At 46.8% G+C, this 21802-nt stretch overlaps 1 protein-coding gene across 1 annotated transcript in view; it reads left to right on the top strand.

The window, feature by feature from the left end:
* Window positions 1–21802, top strand: part of LOC119651800 — a 628198-nt gene that overhangs the window by 126887 nt on the left and 479509 nt on the right. The window contains exon 2 of the mRNA XM_038055584.1: window positions 603–683. Within this exon, the coding sequence (XP_037911512.1) occupies window positions 614–683 (70 nt within the window). The 5' untranslated portion in view covers window positions 603–613. The remainder of the gene's footprint in view (window positions 1–602; window positions 684–21802) is intronic.

Below are 21802 nucleotides of genomic sequence, written 5' to 3'. Positions count from 1 at the left end.
CAAAAATGCATTCAGGCCGATCCTCTGTGCTCGTTCAGCAGATTGAGCGGCTACAGGGCTACGGGAACAGATCCGGCAATTTCAGTTTCCACCAGAGCGCAGCACGGTTCGCTCTTCGGCGGCCTTATCAAATGAAGATTTGCTGAGTCCCCGGGTAGTACCGTCATTCTTCGACTACTTGAGCTGGAGCATAGCAATTGCCCCCTGCCCCACTAGGCAGCTTCGAGCTAATTCAAGTCAACCCATTGGGGAGTGCCGTTCCGGTCTCCGTACTCGAGGTTATCAGGTACCGTGGGCCTCTGAGAGTATGTTCCAGGAGAATTCCTCGAGGATGCCATAGGATGGCTGGATGTTGTAGAGCCATTCGAACTCTGATGGTTCATCTCTCCTCCTTTCTCAAACGGGCTTGTTTAAGTTTTTTTTTTGTTCAGTTTCAAAAGTATCTACTGTGCTACGACTCACGCCCTGTTTTCAACCAGGTTTCTGCCTTTAGGCGCAAGAAGAATATTGGGTACGGCCAGGAAATAAAATCACAACTTTTGCAATGATGAAACATTTTACTGAAACAAATTTATTTTAAAATATTTTATTTATCGTTTCAGATTTATGTGCCATGGCAACAAAAAACATTATCTTACAAATAGCGGTGATTTGGTCCACTTGGTTGTTGCCAGTTGAATGTGGTAAGTAGATTATAATCTTAATGATATAACAAAGGCTAATAATTCACTACCAAAATATCTAAGAATGGAAGTAATAAAGTAATTAAATAATCCCTCTCCTACACCAGAATCAAATTGATGGTAATTCAGCAAATATTTGATATTTACGTGTATATATGTAATATATCTCGTTGCTCTTCACCACTTGGTTTAGTTAGCCATACCTAGCCGCCATCGCTGGCAGTTACTTAAAATGCCCTTCAACTCCCTTCACGACTTTCCGAAATGTTCGCACACGTCCTCTACCGTTCAGCACCAAGTGCCTATGAGGTGATCAACTCGTCGGCAATCTCGGGAGTGGGAATGGATCCCACTGCATGGCATAGCCCGCAATGCAATTGTCTCCTCTCCTTCATGTGTGACCTATCCATTGTTGTTTCCGTTTTTCGATTGCATTGCATACGAGTGTCAATCAAACCTGTGCGTCCACCAAATTCTTCGCTTGAGATAGTGTCAGGACAGCGTCCTCCGATGATACGACTTAGACAGGTAGTGAAGAAAGCTTGGAGCTTTTGAGTAACAATGGAGTTCACTTTCCATAGGCCACTCCCATATAGCAGCACAGAAAGACCACTGATACAGAACAGTCTTCAGTCCATCTCTACTTGCCTCCCTTTCCAAATCCAGAGCCATTTGGCCTAGATCCATGATCTGGCAAAAGAACAAACAAAACATAGTCGAGGTGTTTGAGGAAAGGTGTCATGGTCCATTGAATTCCTCCACGTCCTCTGAGCAAGGCAGCATGAAGAACGTCACCAATAAAAAGATGAGATAGTGTCGGTTGAGGTCGGTGGCGAACTCCGCTTAGGACCTCAAAATACTCCAAGATTGATAATTAATAATAGCTATTTGTTTCTCCGGAATGCATGTCCTATGTAAAGCATTCCAGATACAGTCCACGTTCGCGCTAGCGAAAGCCTTCGCAAAACCGATGAAGAGCAGGTGCAGGACAGGTCTTGATTCCGTGCACTGTTCCAAAACGGCACGTAGGGTGTGAACGCAGGAGAGCTAAGTCATACAAACAGTCGATATTAAACTTAAGGGGTCGCAGTTCCCCGAACCTGCGAGAAGTAGCGCACGCAACAAATATTTTGCGTATAGGTTTTCGTTTCAACAAAAGGGAAGCCAGAATCAGCTTGGTGGGCGCCTGCCGTTGAAGCGTGCTCCTTCGTTTGCTGATCAAGCTGCTAATGGTGTGGTCGCTGTATTCAGTCCAGCGACCTCTGAAATAGGCTTCTCTTTCATCGCTTCCTCCAAGAAAATGGGAAACGTTAGCATCCAGTGAATCAAGTCGTTGAAAGAGGCGACTTTGTGCTGATTAGCGAGCTTCAAAGTGCTGGGGTTACCTCTTTTGGTATCCATCGGTTTCCTGTAAATTTCCAGATCTAATTTATTGTGCTTCTTCTTCAACAGTAGATCAAAGGAAGGTAACTGACCTTAATTTTCCATCCCCTCTCTATTTATGGTAATGCCGCACCTGCTGTTGATTAGACTTGTGCTTTGTGAGTCTCTGTTCTCCTTGGAACTCATCTGTTTCATAATGGCGCGCTTTATTTGCCTGAAAGTATATCCATTGAGGATAGGCGCTTGTCCTACTGTTTTCAATTGCTGGTGTAGATGTGTCTTCAAACAAAGGGAAGATGGCTTTACGTTTTCTTACCAGGGCAAAGACAACTCGTCAGACGCTGCTTCACCTCTCCCCTGTGAGCAGTGTGACTTCGCAGATGTCAAACGCTCGATTACCTAATTCGTAGAACATAACATGACTACGAATTATATTAAACGTTTATCCGTCAGTATTTTGGGCCAAAGCTTGGCCAGAGTTCAAATATTTTGTTTGAGGTGAGGTAGCGTCAGACGAGTTACTCCTGCCTTAGTAAGAAACCGTAAAGCCGTCTTTGCTTTTTATTTTTTGAAGCTTAGGGGGATTAGCAAATCCCAAACGAAGCATCCGTGGACCAAAAAAGAGGAAGTAAGTTGCTCCGATTTGGTCCTGTCCGGCATCAAGCGTATGAGCGTTTAGGATCCTTCAATCCTCAAACAAAATAGGTGTGCCTTGTCTGCAATGTTTATAGCCCTGTGGATGAGAGAGTTGACGTTGCATGTTGGTATGTGTCGGTTTCTTGTGCATCTTATGGCCTAGTGTCAGATCTGGTTTCTTGCATACTAACACGTCCCGAAAGGGTATGTTTCCACTTTGTTCTATCTCCCTGGAAAAGCCGACGTTTGAGTGCAGCCCATTTACGTATACCAGGAATTTATGAAATTTCTCGTGCCCATATGTCCAGATTAAGAAGAGAGAGGGGATTCCAAAGCAGTTTCGGATGTTTGTTTGTACAATTAGTTGTTGACCGAGAAGTACGTACTGGTAAAACAATGCTCTATAAGGAGGTCACAACTCGTAGGTTTACCCCGGATCGCGAAGTGGTTGATTTGATTGCTCGTAGGGCGTTGGTCAGTTGAAACACAACTGACCTTATGGCAGGCTATGTGCTCAAACAACGTGCCGCCAATGACGAAGCGGTGGGAGTTGCAGAAATCTACGAGCCTTCCACCATTACCGTTGCGGTCGCTAGACCGTGCTTCCCCGTCACATGCTCCAGCTCCCACCACAGATCCCAGCTTGATATTCAGATTATCCATTTCGAACACAATGTCACCTTCAGAAAGCCTTCCCTGAATCGCACTAAATTGCTCGTAGAAAGCATCCTTTTCCACTATATCGGAAGTCTCACTTACTGCGTAGCATGATACAATTGTGATGCTCCTTAACCTGGACCTGAATCATGCAGTTAGAAGACTTTCTGAAACTGGCTGCCAGATCAAGTGAGCACACTTTGCGGTTACCATCAGAAACAACCTAAAACCGGATTTGCGTTTGCTAATACTTGGGTTTCCAGAGTACAAGAGTACATTGCCGTAATATTGATAGGAGTACTCTCCAGAGTCCCACCATCTTACTTCGCTTAGGCCCAGAATGTCCAGCTTATATCGCTGGAATTCCCGCTCAGGGTGGAGAAATCGAGGGTTCTAAGGACCCTCGCTACCTTTGTTGACGAGCGTGCGAATATTCCAGAATCCAATCCTAGTCCGTTTTCGATAGCCAAAGGTCGTAGCCATGAGGTCAGTCCCTATTAGAGATACCAGTGAATGTGAGGCTTATCTAACATCTTTGCGGCAACTGTGCAACATAACCACTCTTCAGCCCGCAAGGAGATCTGCCTTCGATATGGGCGCAATTACAACCACCATGACACCAGTGCACATCCCCATGAAATCCTCCTTAAGCATATGTTTTATGAGCGTCATTCCGGTGCTAACGGTACCAAATAACCACTGGTAAGACTCCCGAAGCCCTGCATACTGAGCACCGACCAGATGGACCGCATTGTGCGGGCATTGTTCCCCAGACACCCTGTACGGGTTGATGTAAACAGCGCGGAAAGCGTCGTGGATTGCCCCCTTTTCACAATGGGAGAACTCGAAGAAGCGGTTCTCACTATGAAAAGCAGGAAGGCGCCAGGTCCTGATGGCATCCCGGCGGAAGTTTACAAACTGCTGTTCCGCCAACGGCCAGAATTGCTGTTCGAAGCGTTCAACGCGTGCTTGAAGGAGGGCATTTTTCCTTGTCGCTGGAAAGTGGCCAGACTCACGTTGATCAGTAAGGGTAAAGGAGACCCAGAGCTCCCGTCTGCATACCGACCGCTGTGTATGCTTGACACGGCCGGAAAAGTGCTCGAGAAGCTCATCAGGGGTAGACTCGCTGAAGCGTTGCGGCACTTGTTGCCGGACGCACTGTTGAACAGGCGCAAAGCAGACTTGGCATATTGATGCGACGGGTAATCGGATGGATGACTGCTCACGGTTTCAACCTTGCGCTGTAAAAAACCGAAGTAGTCATCCTGACCAGAAGGAGAATCCCGACCTTGCGTTCCATACCGATCGGCGAGTTGACTATAGAGTCGAAACCAGCGATTAAATACCTTGGTTTAATGCTCGACTCGAAGATGAGCTTCTGCGAGCAAATCAAAGCAGCCGCGGACAGGGCTGCGGCAGGAGTCGCGGCCTTGAGTCGGCTAATGGCGAATGTCGGCGGCCCTATATCAACTAGGAGACGTGTCCTCATGGGAGCAACGCAGTCCGTCCTTCTCTACGGTGCGGAGGTATGGGCTGATGCCCTTGACAAGGAGGTGCATCGTAAACGCCTCCAGCTTTGCAAGTGGCGTCTGCTTATCGCACCGTCTCCGAACCGGCTGTGATGGTGATTGCGGGAGTGATCCCCGTTGCCCTCCTTGCCAAGGAGCGCAAAGCTATCTATCGCCGTAAGGGCGAAAACTTAAGACAAGTGGTTGCCCGTGAAGAACGTCAACGCACCCTTAACGAGTGGCAACTTTCTTGGCAAAATGAGCCAAGGGGCAAGTGGACTGCGCGGCTCATCGGCAAATTAGACCCGTGGTTGAACAGAAAGCACGGTGAGATTGATTACTTCCTTACTCAACTTCTAAGTGGGCATTTAGGTTTTCAGTCTTACCTGCACAGGGTTGGGAAGGCGCGATCTCCTGATTGTGTGTTCTGCAATAGAGTGGCGGATGATGCTGAACACACCTTTTTCTCTTGCGAGAGGTGGGACGGCCTCCGCCAGCAGCTTTATGCAGACACAGGGAAGCTCTCTCCAGACAATATTGTCAGAGAGATGCTGAAGAGGCCTGGCAGCTGGAATCGTGTTGCGTATTACGTTCGGGCTCTTCTTACTACGAAGAAGATTGAACTGGACCGGCAGAGGGATCGGACGGTAAGGGGTTCCCTGAACTAACAACAACTCCCTTCCTCCCCTCCCCTCCCGTTGGTGAAAGGAATTCCCTGACTTGAAGGCTCCCAAAGCCGGGAGAGCGGGACGGCTAGCCCGAAGTAACGTGTCAAACGGTTCCAGGCGAGTTCTCTGATGCGTGCTGTTGCGGGAGTCCAACACTCTGTGCGTAAACGCATTCACCTACCCTACTCCCGAAAAAAAAAGACTCCGCGGTAAGAGGCACTTCAGATGAGTCTCTTGCAGATTTGGGTCTGATCACCCTTCTCGAGTAGGAGAGGATGAGACTCCTAAGGTTAGGTGACGTGAAGCCCCCGGTATCTTCATCTGAACAGTAGATAAAGTGCACTAATCAGTCGTCAGATCAAATCTACAAGACATATTTCTCTCTTCAAGAACCGTGGATTGTTCCTCGGAATACTACTACCTTAAACTTCCGACATGAAAGTGAAGACGAATTTCACTTGGGCAAGTAATACATCTCTCTCCCTGATCGCATCTCAGTGACCATTTTCACACCCAACAGACAGTCACAACAGATGCCACGCGTTTTAACCACGCCCTCATCGGTCTCGACGCGGAGACAATTGGTTTGGTCAGAGACGTATTGGAGGACTGCTCCTACGTCAGGCTAAAGGACAGCTCATACATCGGCTGTCAGCGAGTGAGGAAGCGACGCTGAATTACTTGATGAACGTGCTGACGCTGGGCGACCGTACCCCCAGCCAGCTGCTTCGTGAAATGAAGCAGCTGGGTGGAGATAAGGCCGGCTCAGAGCTATTGAAGTCCCTCTGGTTGAAGAGATAAGACAACAAGCGGAACATTACGCACCCAAACTCCGAAAGCATCATAAGGATAATTGGACCAACGAGCTTATGATAAAATTGCAAGGCCAGGAAGTCGACCCATTTGACGCAAAATCCTATAACTACTCATAGGACTGAAGCTTAGAAAAAATCAAGCCTGAACTACTCTTTTTAATCGAAAAAATATGTGGACTGGGCGATTGGTAACGGGGGTCATTGAAGTATGTAATATCAACGGTGACTTAATCAAGCCGAGGGTGCTAATGGATCAAGGCTCGCAGAAGTCCTTCATCATGAAGCATGCAGCAAACATATTGGGGCTAAAATGAGAATGTGCCTCAGTGATCATATCTGGGATTCTCTTTGGATCTATACCAGCTTCAGCAGGAGACCTAATTGGTATCAGCTTCATAGACGCGAACGATTTGGAAAAAGGCCGCTACAATTCTGAAAAACAGGAAGAAATAGTTTCCCGTGAGGTGCATAGCAAAGAAGAAGAGAAGTGTTAAGCCTACTATCAGGGACCACTAACCGACTGGAGAATGGACAATTCAAAGTACAGCTCTCATTTAACCCAAGGGCCATCAAGTGAGGTCACAAATCTAAAATGTTCAGCGCACGAGTAGGGGATTCGAAGTTACTTCAAGATTACAATGACTGTCTGCAAGAATATCTATACTGCGGATATATGGAGGAGGTTCCAAAGGGCAACGGTTTACCCTTATATTAGCTACCTCATAATGCGGTCATCAAAGAATTCCGCACATCGATTAAGATGCGAGTAATTTTCAGTGCATCAGCAAAGATTGTAGATGATCAGCAGATCAGCATCAGCAGTAGGATTCGATTGTCGCATTTCTTTTGCAATGGCATGACAATCCCCTCGTTCTGACAGCAGATGTTACCAAAATGTGTAGGCAAACTCTAGTCCAAGGGAAATATGCAGACTTCCAACGGATAGTGTGTTGATCAAATGCAGCAGACTTAATTCATCAAAACAATTACATTCTGGATAGCAACCCCCCTTTTCAAGATCGATCTCCGAATATGGCATCACATTTGCAAAGGGACTTCAATGTCGACGACCTAATGACAGGGACAAGAACCGACGAGAAAGGAATCAAACCTTATAAGGAGTTAGCCCAGTTGCTTGCGATGGATGGATTTAGCCTGCAAAAATGGAACTCGAATCTAAACTAAGAATTGGAAACCAGACAAAAACATCATTGAGGATCAACGGAGAACCGAATAAAGGTACTTGGAATACAATGGTCGTTATCCGACCGCTCAAATAAAAGAAATTTATCAAGCTAATCCTCTCACGACGTCTCAAGCATTCCTGAATATTAAGTTTCTAATCTTAATTTGTCAGAATCACTAGCCCAGGTATCCACTTTTTTCAAACAGATATATTCTGACACTTGTCATTATATTAAGGGTATGGTATCTTACTATTCCAGTGCTAGTTCCACTAGTAGAATTTAAGATCTCTCTCTCTCTGTCTGCTAGAGTTTTTCGCCGATATCTTTGTATAATATTTCCACAAAAAACACTTATTTATTTCCCCATTACCTTTTTATCTCAGATGACTGACTCAAAGCGGTTTCAATATTTCCAGATTCATCTGTATCCTGAAATAAATTCCGCCCCTTTTCATAGCTCCAAGTCCACAACAAATCAGAACATTTCAAATCATTGAATCATTGCTGCGCCTTCAAGATCTGCAGTCCTTCCAAATCCCATTATTCCCTTTTAATACTCTTCCTTCCTCCCTCCCACCACTCGTAAATAATAATTTGCAACTCTACAATGAAGTACAATCTCATTATCCGCCGCAACGGAGAAACCGGCACAATCCAAAGAGCGTCAGAATCTTCGAGTTCATTAGTAAAAAAATTACCAATCCCTAAAAATGACATGACAGCCAACATACTTTTCGTATTACCCACAAGGAAATAATTCAAGTCATTCCAAGATCATTAATTGAAATATGACTTTGCAACAGCAGCATCTGGCAGCAGTCCTTGCTCTCTCCGGAGCTAGCCGGCCGTCTATGCTGTACTTCGGTGGCTCTGGTCAGTTCCAGCTCTGTGGGCAGCAAACTTTTGCCACATTTCAATTTCTGAAAACCTCGCCACCCCCCTCCCCCTACCCTACTTGGCTTCGCTCTTGGCTTGGGGGTGTCCTTCTAATCAATTTAGTGTCATAGTTTTCGTTAGACGTGCGGAAGACCTCTCCCATTTGAGTCCTGCATTGGCGATGGTTGTCACAGCTCTGGACCTTGTTCACCCCTTGGTAACGGTGACTAGCAGTGATGATAACGTCAACGAGAGGACTATCATGCGAATTGTCGAAGGATATTTTTGCTTGTGAGTTTTAGTAGAGTCATTTACGGAGGCTGGCCTATCGGCCGTGCTCATCCTTTTTTTTGTTGGATGGGAAAAAATCAACGAAACAGAAAAGGGAACAAAATAAATCGAAAACGAAACAAGTCGGAAGTCAATTGATTGGATTATTTGACTCAAAAATTGAATTCCGGAATTCCGTTTTCCCCGACTAGTCAGTCGTTTTCATAGTCCTTTTCGGTCTTTTCGGATGTTCAAGTTTTCTTTAAATTCTTGTCATGGATACTTTCGTTTGTGTAATTTGATTCCAGGAAAATGCTGTATCACGTTGCCTTGCTTCGGTCCAGGATTGTATTTTCAAGCGTCGTCCTTTGCCTGTACCATTAGTCCTGGTTCCCGGCTCTACGGTCGGACCATTTCTTGTTTGTTTTTATTGGGGATCAGGTCGTGGAGACTTTTGACTGAGTGTGTATGTATTGTGACGACGGAATTCTGGGGACAATTCCATTTTACCGCATGGAATTTCAATCGGTACCAGCACTTCCAGGAGCAAAGATAAGCTGCCGATATAGCTCCTTTTGCCAATTTTAAACTAATTTGTTTGTGTGCCATTTCATTGTTCAGTTTTTTTTTTCTATTTCTATCTATTCCTGCCATGAATTCAGTTATTTTTTGAAGAAGTAGAATTCTGGATTGAAAGCTATTTAATTTAGGTAATGGAGAGAACAAAAGATTGACTGACCTAAGTAGGTTATAGAGGCGAGGGTTGATCTCATTTCTGCTGGGTATTATATAGGTGAATTTAGGATTTTCTCAACCCAGCCAGTTTTGCAGACAGAACCGACCTGGACTAGGTGCATCCTTTGCTGTTAAGGCATGAGGAAAGTTGCCCTAGACACACCGAACGAGTAGCGCCACCTTAGTCTATCACTCGTCGGAGACCCGTAGAAGTTAACTGGGGAGGAAAACGTTGCTTCCGGCAAAAATGAAAAAAGCCATCCTTGCTAAAGCCTCGGACTTCCTAAAATAGCATTTGTGGACAAAGTAACTTATTGGAAAAGTTAGAATATTTCGAGCCCTTTATCGTTTGGACAATCGTGGTCACCAGAGTCGAAAAGATAACGAAAAAACCAGTTCAACGTAAAAAGGATTGAACGGTGAGTTTTCTCGACAAGAAAAAGGACAAAAACAAAACCAAATATAAGGACCAAACCCGCTGTAGAAAAAAAATAATAGCAACATCCGACAAAAAGGACTCCAGAAAAGGAGAGAAGGGATTTTTAGTCAATTCATACCTAAGGGTCTTGTAGTGAGCCCATACACACTTTACTCACCAGGAGGGTTGGGAAAAAGGAGAGATCGTCGGCACCCTTTGACTTTCAGGTGGAAGTATCAATTTGGGCAGTGGCAGTGGGTGGAGTACTATCGCCGCTGATGTGGAGTATGGTAGTGGATGAACTCCTGGACGTGTTAAGAAATACTGCAATACAAGTCCAGGGCTACGCGAACGACATTGTTTTAATCTGTAGGGGCAAATATGAAGATACTCTATCCGATAGAATCCAAACTGGACTAAGGGTTACTAGTGCCTGGTGCAGAAATGTGGGACTGCTGATCAACCCAACCAAAACCACCATAGTACCATTCACTAGGAGGCGTAAGCTGGATCACCTGAGAGCCATAACATTACATGATATGGAGGTGAAACCAGAAACAGAGGTCAAACATTTGGGAATTACGCTAGACCAAAAATTGCTCTGGAAGACACATGTCGGAAACACTTGTCAGAAAGCCACGAGGGCTCTGATGACTTGCAGATCCATAGCAGGAAAAAAATGGGGTTGCAGCCCGAAGATACTACTTTGGATATATACTGCAATAGTAAGACCAATGATTACCTATGGAGCGGTAATCTGGGCAGAAAGAACCGAACTCAGCACACAAGCCAGGGAATTACATAAGCTCCAAAGGCTGGCTTGCGTGTGTATCAGTGGGGCAATGAGGACATGCCCAACGACATCCCTGGAGGTCCTTCTGGGATCAGCCCCTCTCCATCTGGACATACAGATGCAGGCAAGGAGATCAATATTCAGAATGGCCGGTAGTATGAGTGAGGCAGGGAGCTACCTAAATCGAAGGAAGATTGATATCCTTTCTAGGCGGTATCCCGAATTACTGATACCGAGGGACAACATGACAACGAGGTTTCACTTCGATAAGAAGTTTGAAACACGTTGGAGTAACAAGGCAAACTGGGAGAGCGTGGCTGCGACATACGGCTTAAACCAGCGACTGATTACTTGGTACACTGACGGATCCCTCACAGCAGAGGGAGCGGGTGCCGGTGTCATTGGTCCAAGGAAAATGTACTTTGAGCCAATGGGCAGGTACACTAGCATATTCCAGGCGGAAATATACGCCATAGATAAATGTGCCTCCTTTAATCTGGAAAGAACTACAGGGGGCAGAACATAGCTATTCTCACCGATAGCCAAGCAGCGATCAAGGCACTTAGGTGCAACCAGGTGAACTCTAAACTGGTATGGGAATCCCCTGAGAGACTGAATACACTCGGCTCGTCCAACAAGGTCTGGATACTTTGGGTTCCAGGCCATCCTGGGTTGGAAGGAACCAGGCAGCGGACGAACTACCCAAGTAGGGAGCAGGGACGCCTTTACACGGACCAGAACCCTTCTGTGGAATCGGAAACGGTTTCATGGCTATGAATCTAAGAAATGAAGAGAAACGGTTGAGGGAACTATATTGGGCGGGCCTACCAGGGATGGAGCAGTCCAGGGTGTTTATTAAAGTAAAAGGGGCACAACAGTTCTTCAAGGACGCGGTGCGACTTTCCCTTAACAGAATAATAATAATAATCAATTTGGGCATAGCTCATACATGACTTTGCTACCTTTGCTGTTGGAAGTATTCGAAGTGGCTTACCACGAAATTTCAGGTGAAAACCAGAGCCAGCTCAAAACTAATGATTATATTGTAAATGATTATACGTACCAAGTGTTGGAAGAGATGGAAAAATATGAAACAAGAAGCACACACAGGGATCACCAAGTTTTCCGCGAAGATAACGCCTTGAAATCGGTTGACAGAGAATTCATTAAGAATTCTGTAAGCAAGGACCTTCTCATTCAGCGCCAAATAAATACCGGACCGCAGCCGTGGGAGCATCATGACCGAAGTGATTACTAGGAAGAAAGTTACTTTCCAATTGGTCCGGTTCGCCATCAAGTGAATAGTGGACTGAGGACTCCTTCATATCCTTAAAGAAAATTGGGCCATAATGAAGACACAGTTAGAACTGGGGTAAATGAGGCCAAGAACAAGGTTATAATATATCAAGCGTGTTCATGATCAAGGTCACCGACGAGAAAGCGTTGAAAGAAAAATAAGTTAACGAATACAAAGCCCTAAGTGCAGTCTTTCAGTTTAAAGATCAAAAAAGTGCTGCGGCCGATTGGACTGCGGGTGGCATGCAGTTGTCCATTGACTTTTGAACCCCAGCAGTTTGCTGAGTTCGAAGAAGGGATTAGATTGATGTTGAATTCTCGGGTCGGTGATGGTTACTGTGGGAACACCATAGCGCGGAATCCACTCTCGACAGAGGGCCACAGCACATGACTGAGTCGTTGTGTCCGTCAGAAGCATTGCCTCAGTTCACCGCGTAACCTGATCAACAATCGTCAGGCGATACAATCGCTTCAAAAAGGGCCTATAATATCAAGGTGTGCAGTGTAAAAGCGCTTTCTAGCATGTCTAGTGACTTCATTGACTCATTCCTTGCCCCAGGAATTCACGTCCTTGTTCATAGGGAACTGCTTACGCTTGTAATTGGAGTTCGGCCGCAGGCTGGAAAACTGTGTTATCCTTCTAGGCCACAGCAATTGCCGGAAAATCGACTGCTGCTGAGATGTTAATCCCAGAGATGCTGGGATTCCTAAGTCCGCACCCACACCGCACACCAGGGCAGAGGTTAGGCAGCGTCTGATGAGTTGCCTCTGCCCTGGACGAAACCGTAAGTCAACTTTTTGCCTTTTTTTATATGTTGAATGTCCAATGTAAACTGGCTGATGTAGACTAAGTGCCAAAACTTGCAAGGGGAAGCTTTGTTTGGCTCCTGTCTTAAGGCAAAGGTTAAAAGCTCATGGTCTGTGAACACGGTGAACAGTCTGCCTTCAAGAGAAAAATGGAAGTACTTGATGTACGCGGCTAGTAATTCACGATCATAGGCGCTGTAATTCCATTGAGCGGAATTTAACTGTTTTGAGAAGAAATCCAGCAGTTGCCAGTTTTGATTCATCAACTGGTGAAGAGTGCTTACTGCAATGTCTGACGCATCGACGAACTCAGTTAGGGATGCATCTTGTTGAGGAAATGTGAAAAGTGTACCATTTACCAGCTGTTGCTTGGGTTTTTCAAATGCTTGGAAAACTTCTGGATCAGATTGAATTTAAACAAAGCTGAATTTTTGACGACCGATCCCCATGAAACAGGCACAATCACTGTCAGCGGCAGTGATCTGCCCAGAACTGAGCGATTTAAATACCTCGGGTCAACGCTATCAGCCAATGGAGAGCTGCGTTATGAAATTGCTTCACGCATTAACGCAGCCTGGATGAAGTGGCGTTCCACAACTGGTGTCCTTTGTGATCGACGTATCAACGAACGTCTCAAATCTAAAATTTACCGCAATGTCGTCCGTCCAGTCGCTCTCTATGGTTCTGAGTGTTGGCCGACCATAAAAGACAATGAACGGCGTCTTGCGGTAATGGAGACGAAGATGCTACGTTGGACTAGTGGCGTCACACGTTTAGATCACATCCGAAATGAGGATATCCGCGATCGTTATGGGGTTGCACCGATCGTGGAAAAGTTGCGAGAGAGGCGTCTTCGATGGTATGGTCACGCAATTCGTGCAAACGAGAATTCACTTGCAAAGATTGGTCTGAACATCGAAGTCGATGGTAAACGACCAAAAGGCAGACCTAAGCAACGGTGGCTTGATACGCTGGACGGGGATTTGAAAGCCTCGCGATTGCACCCAGATCAGGCATTCGATAGAGCCAAATGGCGAAGCCGATCCCGCTTGTGAACGGGACAAAGGCTGAAGAAAAAGAAGAAGTATACCATACCCAAGAACCTTCTAAGATCATTGACAGTCCTTAGCAGCGGAGAGTTCGCGATTGCCTGCACCTCCAGATCAAGTTGTTTGTCATCAGGGATGATAAAAATGGCCTAGAAATTTGACCTGCTGCTGGAGAAATCTGCATTTTTCAACGTTAAGAATTAAGCCAACGAGATAGTCATCCGAGTTTATATTGGCCCCCCTATAGACGAACCAACCAACAACATCAAACTGCACTGGTCAAACAGGAAGAATAAGGATAGGAGAATACAACTTTGAGATCGTTGACAATTTCTCCTATCTAGGGTCGAAAATCACAACCGATAACAGCTACGACAATGAAATCCACGCACGGTTATTGGCAGCTAACAGAGCCTATTTCAGCTTACAAAAACTGTTCCGCTCGAAACGTCTCGCCATAGGGTCAAAGCTCTTACTGTACAAGACTATGATCTTGCCAGTCCTCATGTATTCCTCGGAAACTTGGGTTCTTAGCAAGAAAACTTAGAACTCTTGGCCGCGTTCGAGAAAAGAATCCTCTGAAGGATTTTTGGCGCCCTACATTAGATGGACGAAATCTATGAGCGATACCATGACCGTCCGGTTGAGGATAAAATTCGGCTCAATAGGTTACTGTGGGCGAGTCCCTTAATCCGTATGGATGAGGATGATCCAGCCCGGAAAGTCTATAAGGGCAATATCTATTGTTGAAAAAGAAGAAGAGGCAGACCCTGCCCTATGGCGTAGGCCAGGACGCCAGACAGCTTTTATGGATATCGAATTGGTGACCTCGGCGCAAAACCGGGATGTCTGGAGTTCCTCATTAAGGCAGGCCTAGACCGGATAGCAGTTGCTGCGCCGTTAAAGATGAAGAATTAAGCCATTGTCAAAGAAACATGTGCCAAATGCTCAAACTCGGTGGAAGGTGCGGCCAAAAAGTCATCCAAGTAGACGAAACAGAAATCCAAATTTCTTAGTACATAGTCAATTTCCCTGCAGCCGCAAGTTATGATGCGCGGGGAGTTTGCTGACGCCAGTTTCAGCTGCTGAGTGAAGCCTATTGGGCCTGGAGGCGAGGAGGACCGCCTACTAAGAGCGTCATTCACTATACCTCGACGTGTTGCTGCAATTCGGATAAACCTCGCCGCGTCCCCAGCGAACTTAATTTTTTTGAATTCGCGAAAAAAATGTATAGGCTAGTACATTTAGTAGTCTGCTTCGCAAACCGACGATGGTACCAGCACATGCCTGCATTCAATGTGGACCGTACTGTGTGGCTACCTGGACACCCTTGTCTTGAGACGGACGACGAACGTGTTCGCGACCGCTCTCGAATGCAAACCCGTAAGCACGGTCATTTTCCGCGTGCACTTTGTTGATCTACCTCTACCTCTAGGGATAGCCTGCGTGTCCTCCGGCAGTCATGCAAAAGCTTCAAAAGTTCAGGTCCAACCCCCCAATCAGCTGCTTCATTTCCTGGATTAGCTGCCTGGAGGTTTACTGGCATTTACTGGCAAGCGCCTGATGAGCTAATCGTTCTTATATGGGGTAAACCATTTTTTTATGTTATGGTCAACGCCACAACACAACACGTTCATTCCCCCAGACCCTGAATTTTGGATCTCCCAAGTAAGTGGTCTTTTCTGAAATCATGACATTTCCAGAAATTAAACAAAATACACCCATTTTCTGCAACGTGTTCTTCCCAGAGTCTACACATTGCAGCTCGTCTTGAATCCTCCCGTTGAGAGTAGGTATGAATTTGAGAAGGTTTTTGGAAGGAAGGATTTTGGCTCCCATCATGCCCTTCAAGGAACCCAAAATTTAACGTGATCTGCAAGATTCCAGTTCTCGTAAAAAATAACGCCAAACTCTGCTGGAAACCTCGCTTGGGCCCCAATCTACTTCAATCAAATAGTTGCTCAGTAAATCCAATATGTCATCACTGTAGATTAGGACGACATCCTGAAAGACTCAAGATAACCGTTATCTCGAAGTACCTGATAGCACTAGGGACTTAGCAAAAACCCGATCCTTGGAATAAGATACCAGATGTCAAAACATGCCCAACGAAGGTCGATTCATCCCGGCGTCAAGTACGCGATTCGCTGTGACCCAAAAAGTGCAAGTGAGAGCAGTAATATCCTCTTCTCCTTCTTCTTCAATGGTGCAACTGGCCAAATCGACCTTTGGTCTCCAAGGTTGACCTCCCTTGGTCAACTCGATCATTCGATCGCGTCCTCCCACTGGCGGGGTATACCGATCTTCTTTTTCTGTTGTTGCTTTTGCTCTCGATTTGTAAAGGGGTTGTCTGGATTGTAAGCACCAGCAGATTTAGGTTCGAGATATTTGAGATGTGTTTAAACTCCTGGTCGGTTAGGACGACGAAGTCTGCATGAATTCAAGGGGTGTGCCAGAGAGCAAAATGTCTTCTTTCTTTATAAAAGCTAACTTGATGTTGAATTGTAAAATGGAGTCAAGCTAGGGCGCCTCCCAAGTTGAGTCCTTGTCGGGGTGTTGGAATACTTCGGAAATCTAAGCGGTCTAGATCCTAAATGACTTCAAGGAAGATTTCTGGAAGAGAACGCTGGCTAATTCATTCTACAATTCCCGGCGATGTCGTTATTTGGGAGCCGCTCCGATGCCAGACCCCAAAGCATCGGTACATAAAGTCAATGGGATGTCAGACTTCTGTTTGTAGTAGCTGCCTTGTAGAAACAGGCTCTTTCAAGAGTCAAAGTCTCTGCAGTTTTCTTCTTAGGTGGAAGGCCTTTGAGCTGATATGTTATTTGGAAAGGTCCATGCAACGGCGGAGTTCGGAGAGAATGGCTCATGACGAACTTGACTGTGTGGCGTCAGCTTGAAACCGTCGACACAGATAGGGTAAGCGGAGGGCATTTCCTAATTTTTGGTTAGAGTGCTTCTGGCCGTTGAACAGCCCAATTTATTTAACTACTGTTTCGGAGTTTGATCGCAACGCAGGCGATAATATCCTATCACGTTTTTAAATTTCTTTCGGGAAAAACATAGCTCTTCTCCGTGTAAATCTAGGTTTGACACAATTGAAATCTTTGGGCGACTTTTGGCCTTGATGTCTTCCTTCTCATACCTTTGCTTGCAAGTGAAGTTAATGGGCAATGAGGAGGATACCATGTTATCCCTTATGTATATCACACCCATCATCATCAGCGGCGCAACAAGCGGTATCTGGTCTGAGCCTGCCTTAATAAGGAACTGCAGACATCCGTGTTTTGCGCTGATGCCCACTAGTTCGATATCCCTAACACCTACTATCAAAGCCAAAACTTCATCTATTTTCTGGCTTTGCGTTAATTGCCTTTAGGGTAGAATGTATATGGTCTTGTCAGCCTGCACTGCCTGCTTTGAGAGATCGTACCACTCTTTGACCAAAAATTCAGGCCCATGTAGAGTTAGATATCCGAGGAACAAAGTGCGAAGTATGTTGTCTTTTGATCCAGCTTCATTCTGGACATGGGCTGTAGTATTTTTTTTTTTTGTGCGTACACGGAGGTAGAAAATCTTAGAAAGACACGTCCGCCGCAGCTCCGCCGCCCGAACGGCGGAACTACAGCGGGCGCGTGTGGGATTCACACCCACTAAAAACCACCCCCGGTCTCTCCAGCCCCAGCCCCGCGGAACCACCATTGAGGTATTACTTCGCGGGGTAGGTTTGCTCTTAGGCACTCATCCTTCTCCTATTTGCAGCTTTGCTCCTAATTTGTTCCTTCAGCAACTCCTCCTGCATTTGGATGATTGCGGAGCCAACCGCAAGCCACTTCTCCTCGGACTCCAGCATCTCAGTAACCAAGCTCTCTGGGGACCCGCTCCTGCCCAGCACCTGGTTTAAGCTCCATCTCTCCATCGCAAATCGTGGGCAGTGAAACATCACATGCTCTGGATCCTCCGGTATGCCATCGCATCTGGGACAGTTCAGAGAATCATCCAACCCAAAGCGGTGCAGATACTGCCTGTAGCAACCACCATGTCCCGTGAGGAACTGGGTAATGTGGTAATTGGTCTGCCCATGTTTTCGCTCAAGCTACACCCTAATCCTGGGAATGAGCCTGTGCGCCCATCCGCTGGTAAACCGAGTTCACCTGTTTCCGTCTCTGAGAATTTGCAAGCGCCTCTGCCCACACAGGCGACGAGTAGAGCAGAATGGAGCACACCTCTCCGACCAGCACCAACCTCCGGCAATGTTTTGGTCCACCAATATTTGTCAACATTTTTACAAGTGCCGTGGTGGCATTGGCTGCCTTTTGGCATGCATACTCGAGGTGTTCTCTAAAACTCAATTTGGTGTCAATTATTATCCCCAGGGATTTGATAGCCGGCTTTGAAACGACCGTATGTCCACGGACCTCCACTTTCACAGTGTTATTTTTCCTGCGGTTCGTTATTAAGACCGCTTCCGTTTTCGCGTCCGCCAAGGTCAGCCCGGTCTTTTCTAGCCAGGACTTTACCGCTCTCACTGTTTCCGTTGCGTAAACCTCCACATCTTCTGGGTGTTTTGCTGCAACAACCACAGTTAGGTCATCAGTAAAGCGGACAATCGTAGTCCCCTCTGGGACGGGAAGACCAAGCACCCCATTATACATGATATTCCACAACAGGGAACTAAGTACCGATCCCTGTGGTACCCCGGCTGTGACAATGTACTCTTTGGGGCCCTCATCCGTCCTGTACCAGATAGTCCTCTCTGAGAGGTAGTTTTCCACCAAATTCTTTTTGCTTTTTCCACTGGGCAGGGAATATTCCCTCTTTTAGGCACGCCTCGAAGGTGTTGGCGAAAAGGTCGGGCCTAGTCTTCACTGTGAGTTTCAAAGTTCGGTTGGGGATGACATCCAAACCTGGGGCTTTGTTGTCACCGAACCTACCACATATTTCCCGCAGTTCCTTCACAGTTACAGGCGGTATTATGCCGTCATTTAGCTGGACAAAAACTTGCCTTCCCCTATTTTCGTGGTGAGGGAACAGAGTGGTAACAATCTGTTTCAGGAGGCGCTGACAGGTCACCTGGGGTGATTTCCGCAGCCTTTTCATCACCACTCTGTAAGCCTCGCCCCAAGGATTTATGTCAGCATGGTCGCACAGCTGTTTGAAGCAGTTCTTTTTGCTATTCCGAATGGCTTCCTTTAGGCGGCCACGCAATTGCTTGTGTGCTTCCTCTCGACCGTCGCCACCGAGTTTTCCCCTGAGCCTCTGGCAAAGCCTCCTTGCCCGAAAACATGCGGCTCGCAAACTTGCGATTTCGTTGTTCCACCAGCAGTTGGGTTGCCTACTGGGGACCAATCGCCTTCTGAGCATAGTAGCATCGCATGCTTCCGTCACCCATCGAGTGATCTGGGTGGCTTTCTCTCCAGCCGTACCTTTCAGGGATATGTCGGATTTGAGCACCACGGAAAACGTGTCCCCCTCGAAAGCTTTCACTGTCCAGCCAAACATACCACCCGGCAATCTGCGAAAACTCTTTTTCGAGCTCGATCCGCCCTTGATCTCTATGCAGGTTGCCTGGTGGTCGCTATGAGTATAGTCCGTACTGACATGCCAAGCGATTCTACTTGCTAAAGTGGCACTCACGTATGTCAGGTCCACTATAGACCCCAGGCCCCTTCCCCGGAAAGTGTACGAAGACCCAACATTCGCCAGTACTACGTCCAGCTCCGCGAATGCTTCGAGGAGAACACGTCCCCTGACATTAGTTATCCGGCTGCCCCATTCAAGAACCCACGCATTGAAATCGCCTCCTATTATGATCGGCCAACGTCCTCTTGCATCCAAAACAAGTGCGGCAAGCATCCGCTCATACTCGACGAGTGTAGCGCTGGGTGGAGCATAGCAGCTGTAGATCTGGATGCCCTTCACCTTCGCTCTGATGAAGCCCTCCTCCGGGTGCTCCATTATTTCCTGGAAGGTTTGTTCTCCACAAGTCCACAGCGCTGCTTGGCCCGTTTGGTCTTTGACCCAAACGCTACCACCGCGGTTTCGGTATGGTTCACTTAGTATGGCCACATCGATGTTTTTCTCGTGGATGGTTTGCGCGAGTAGATCCTGCGCCGCCTCGCAGTGGTTGAGGTTGATTTGTATCAACCTCATCTGCGATTTGTGCTAAGGGCTCTCCTGTATTCCGGACACCTGCTGCTGCCCGCAATGTGCCAATAGTCCACGCCCTCCTTTCCTTTGCACAGTAGACAATTTGGGTCAGCTCCGCAGTCCTTGCTGATGTGGCCTTCCACTCCGCATCTCCTGCATTGCTTTGACCTGTCATTTGGGTTAGTGCATGACTTCGCAATGTGACCAAAGCCAAGGCATCTAAAGCACCGATTTAACGCCACCTGTTCCCTAAGGTGACACATAACCCAGCCTATTCTCACTCTCCCTGCTGCTAACAGTTTGAGTGCGTTCTCCACTGGTAGGCTGATGATGGCGGTTTGTGTTCCCCCATAGGCTTTCCTTAGCGTTTTCACTACTGACTCTTGTAGTCCGGCAAGATCGAACTGTTTCTCCAACGCTTCGCGAACCTCCTCCTTTGTCGTGATTTCATCTATATCTTTGCAGATTATATTGATCTCCGGCCTGCTAGCTCTTATGTCGGCTTCCTGCCCTAAAGTCTTCCCGACTTGGCTTAAGAATTTGTCCGCGGTTACATCCTTGGATTTCTTAAGTTCCAACATAAGATCTCCCTTCTGCGACCGTCTAATACGGCTGACGTTGTCTCCCAAATTGGTGAGTTCGGGGTCTGCCTTCACTTTCCTGAGAATGTCGGCGTATGACCCTTCGTCTCGTTTGGAAATGAAAATCACCTCCGGTCTAATCTTCCTCCGATAATTTCTTTTCCGCCGTTCTACCTTCCTCCAAGCTTCCGCATCCGCCTTTGAAGGTCCGATCCCTTTTCTCGAGGTAGCCACTGCAGTATTTTCCCTGGTAGCTTCAGACATACTTTTCATGAACTCCGCCTTTTTGGGAGTTGAGTCGTTTTTTCTTTTTGAGGTTTGTTGGCCTGTTGAGTCATTCAGCTTCTCGCGCAGCCTCTTCCCCGGTTTCTCCCCTTTTGTGTTTTGAACCGGCGTTACTTGAGTTGCCTGGTTCACTTTTCCAATCGTCGACTTTCCTACTCGTTCATCCTGGGCCTTGCCGTACGTCAAACGGATGCCTCTTATCATGGCCCTTATATTTTGGTGAATGTTCCTGCGCTCCTTTATAAACTCACACAGCTCCATGATCTTTTTACCGAGGGCAGTAAAGGCAGCTCCAGACTGATCATTGCCCAAAACATCGCTCGGGTGAATCGGCGTCAGTGATTCTTCCTCATCGAAGACTCGCGCTATACGCCACAGTAGCCAAGGTTCCCACTACTGAGGCACTGCGGTCGTTGGATATCGACGGCCGGGAGCCCGCTTGCTCACTCCCAAAAACCGCCGGCACTGGGTTTCCGAAGCCCTGCACCGTAACTTCATTCTTCTTCTGCTCCTCCATGTTTGGTTTTATTTCTGGGTATCCTTCCCATAGCCAATTTTTAACCATGGGTGGGCGTTTACTTCCCACCTACCCGGCCTGCGCATAAACATGCCCATACACGCACATCTCCGGATGCGTGCATGTGGATGGCCATGACACATTCGCCGAGCATTCCCTTATCCGCACGAAGGGACGCGCCTGATGGGAGATTTGGCAACTCCACACAGGATACCTTAGCCTTAGAGCCTATCCTTATACGGAGAGGTATATGCCTGGGGGGATTCGTTGAGTCCCTTTTGGTTTTTCAAGGCATTCTGATCGGTGATGATTTCTTGAATTCGAGACCAGCATACCTTGCATTCCCTCAAATTCTGTTATCGTCGCGCTTGGCGGAGCATAGTAATTATATATGCAGATATCAGCTATTTTTGTCCTGATCAATCCAACTTCTTCAAACCCTATCATTTCTTGATTTCGCAGCTTCGATTCCCTTCTCATAGATG

This window comes from Hermetia illucens, chromosome 3 (genome assembly GCF_905115235.1).
Source record: "Hermetia illucens chromosome 3, iHerIll2.2.curated.20191125, whole genome shotgun sequence".
Taxonomy (NCBI): domain Eukaryota; kingdom Metazoa; phylum Arthropoda; class Insecta; order Diptera; family Stratiomyidae; genus Hermetia; species Hermetia illucens.
Note: the sequence above shows the minus strand (reverse complement) of the source record. Positions and strands in the feature narration are given on the sequence as shown.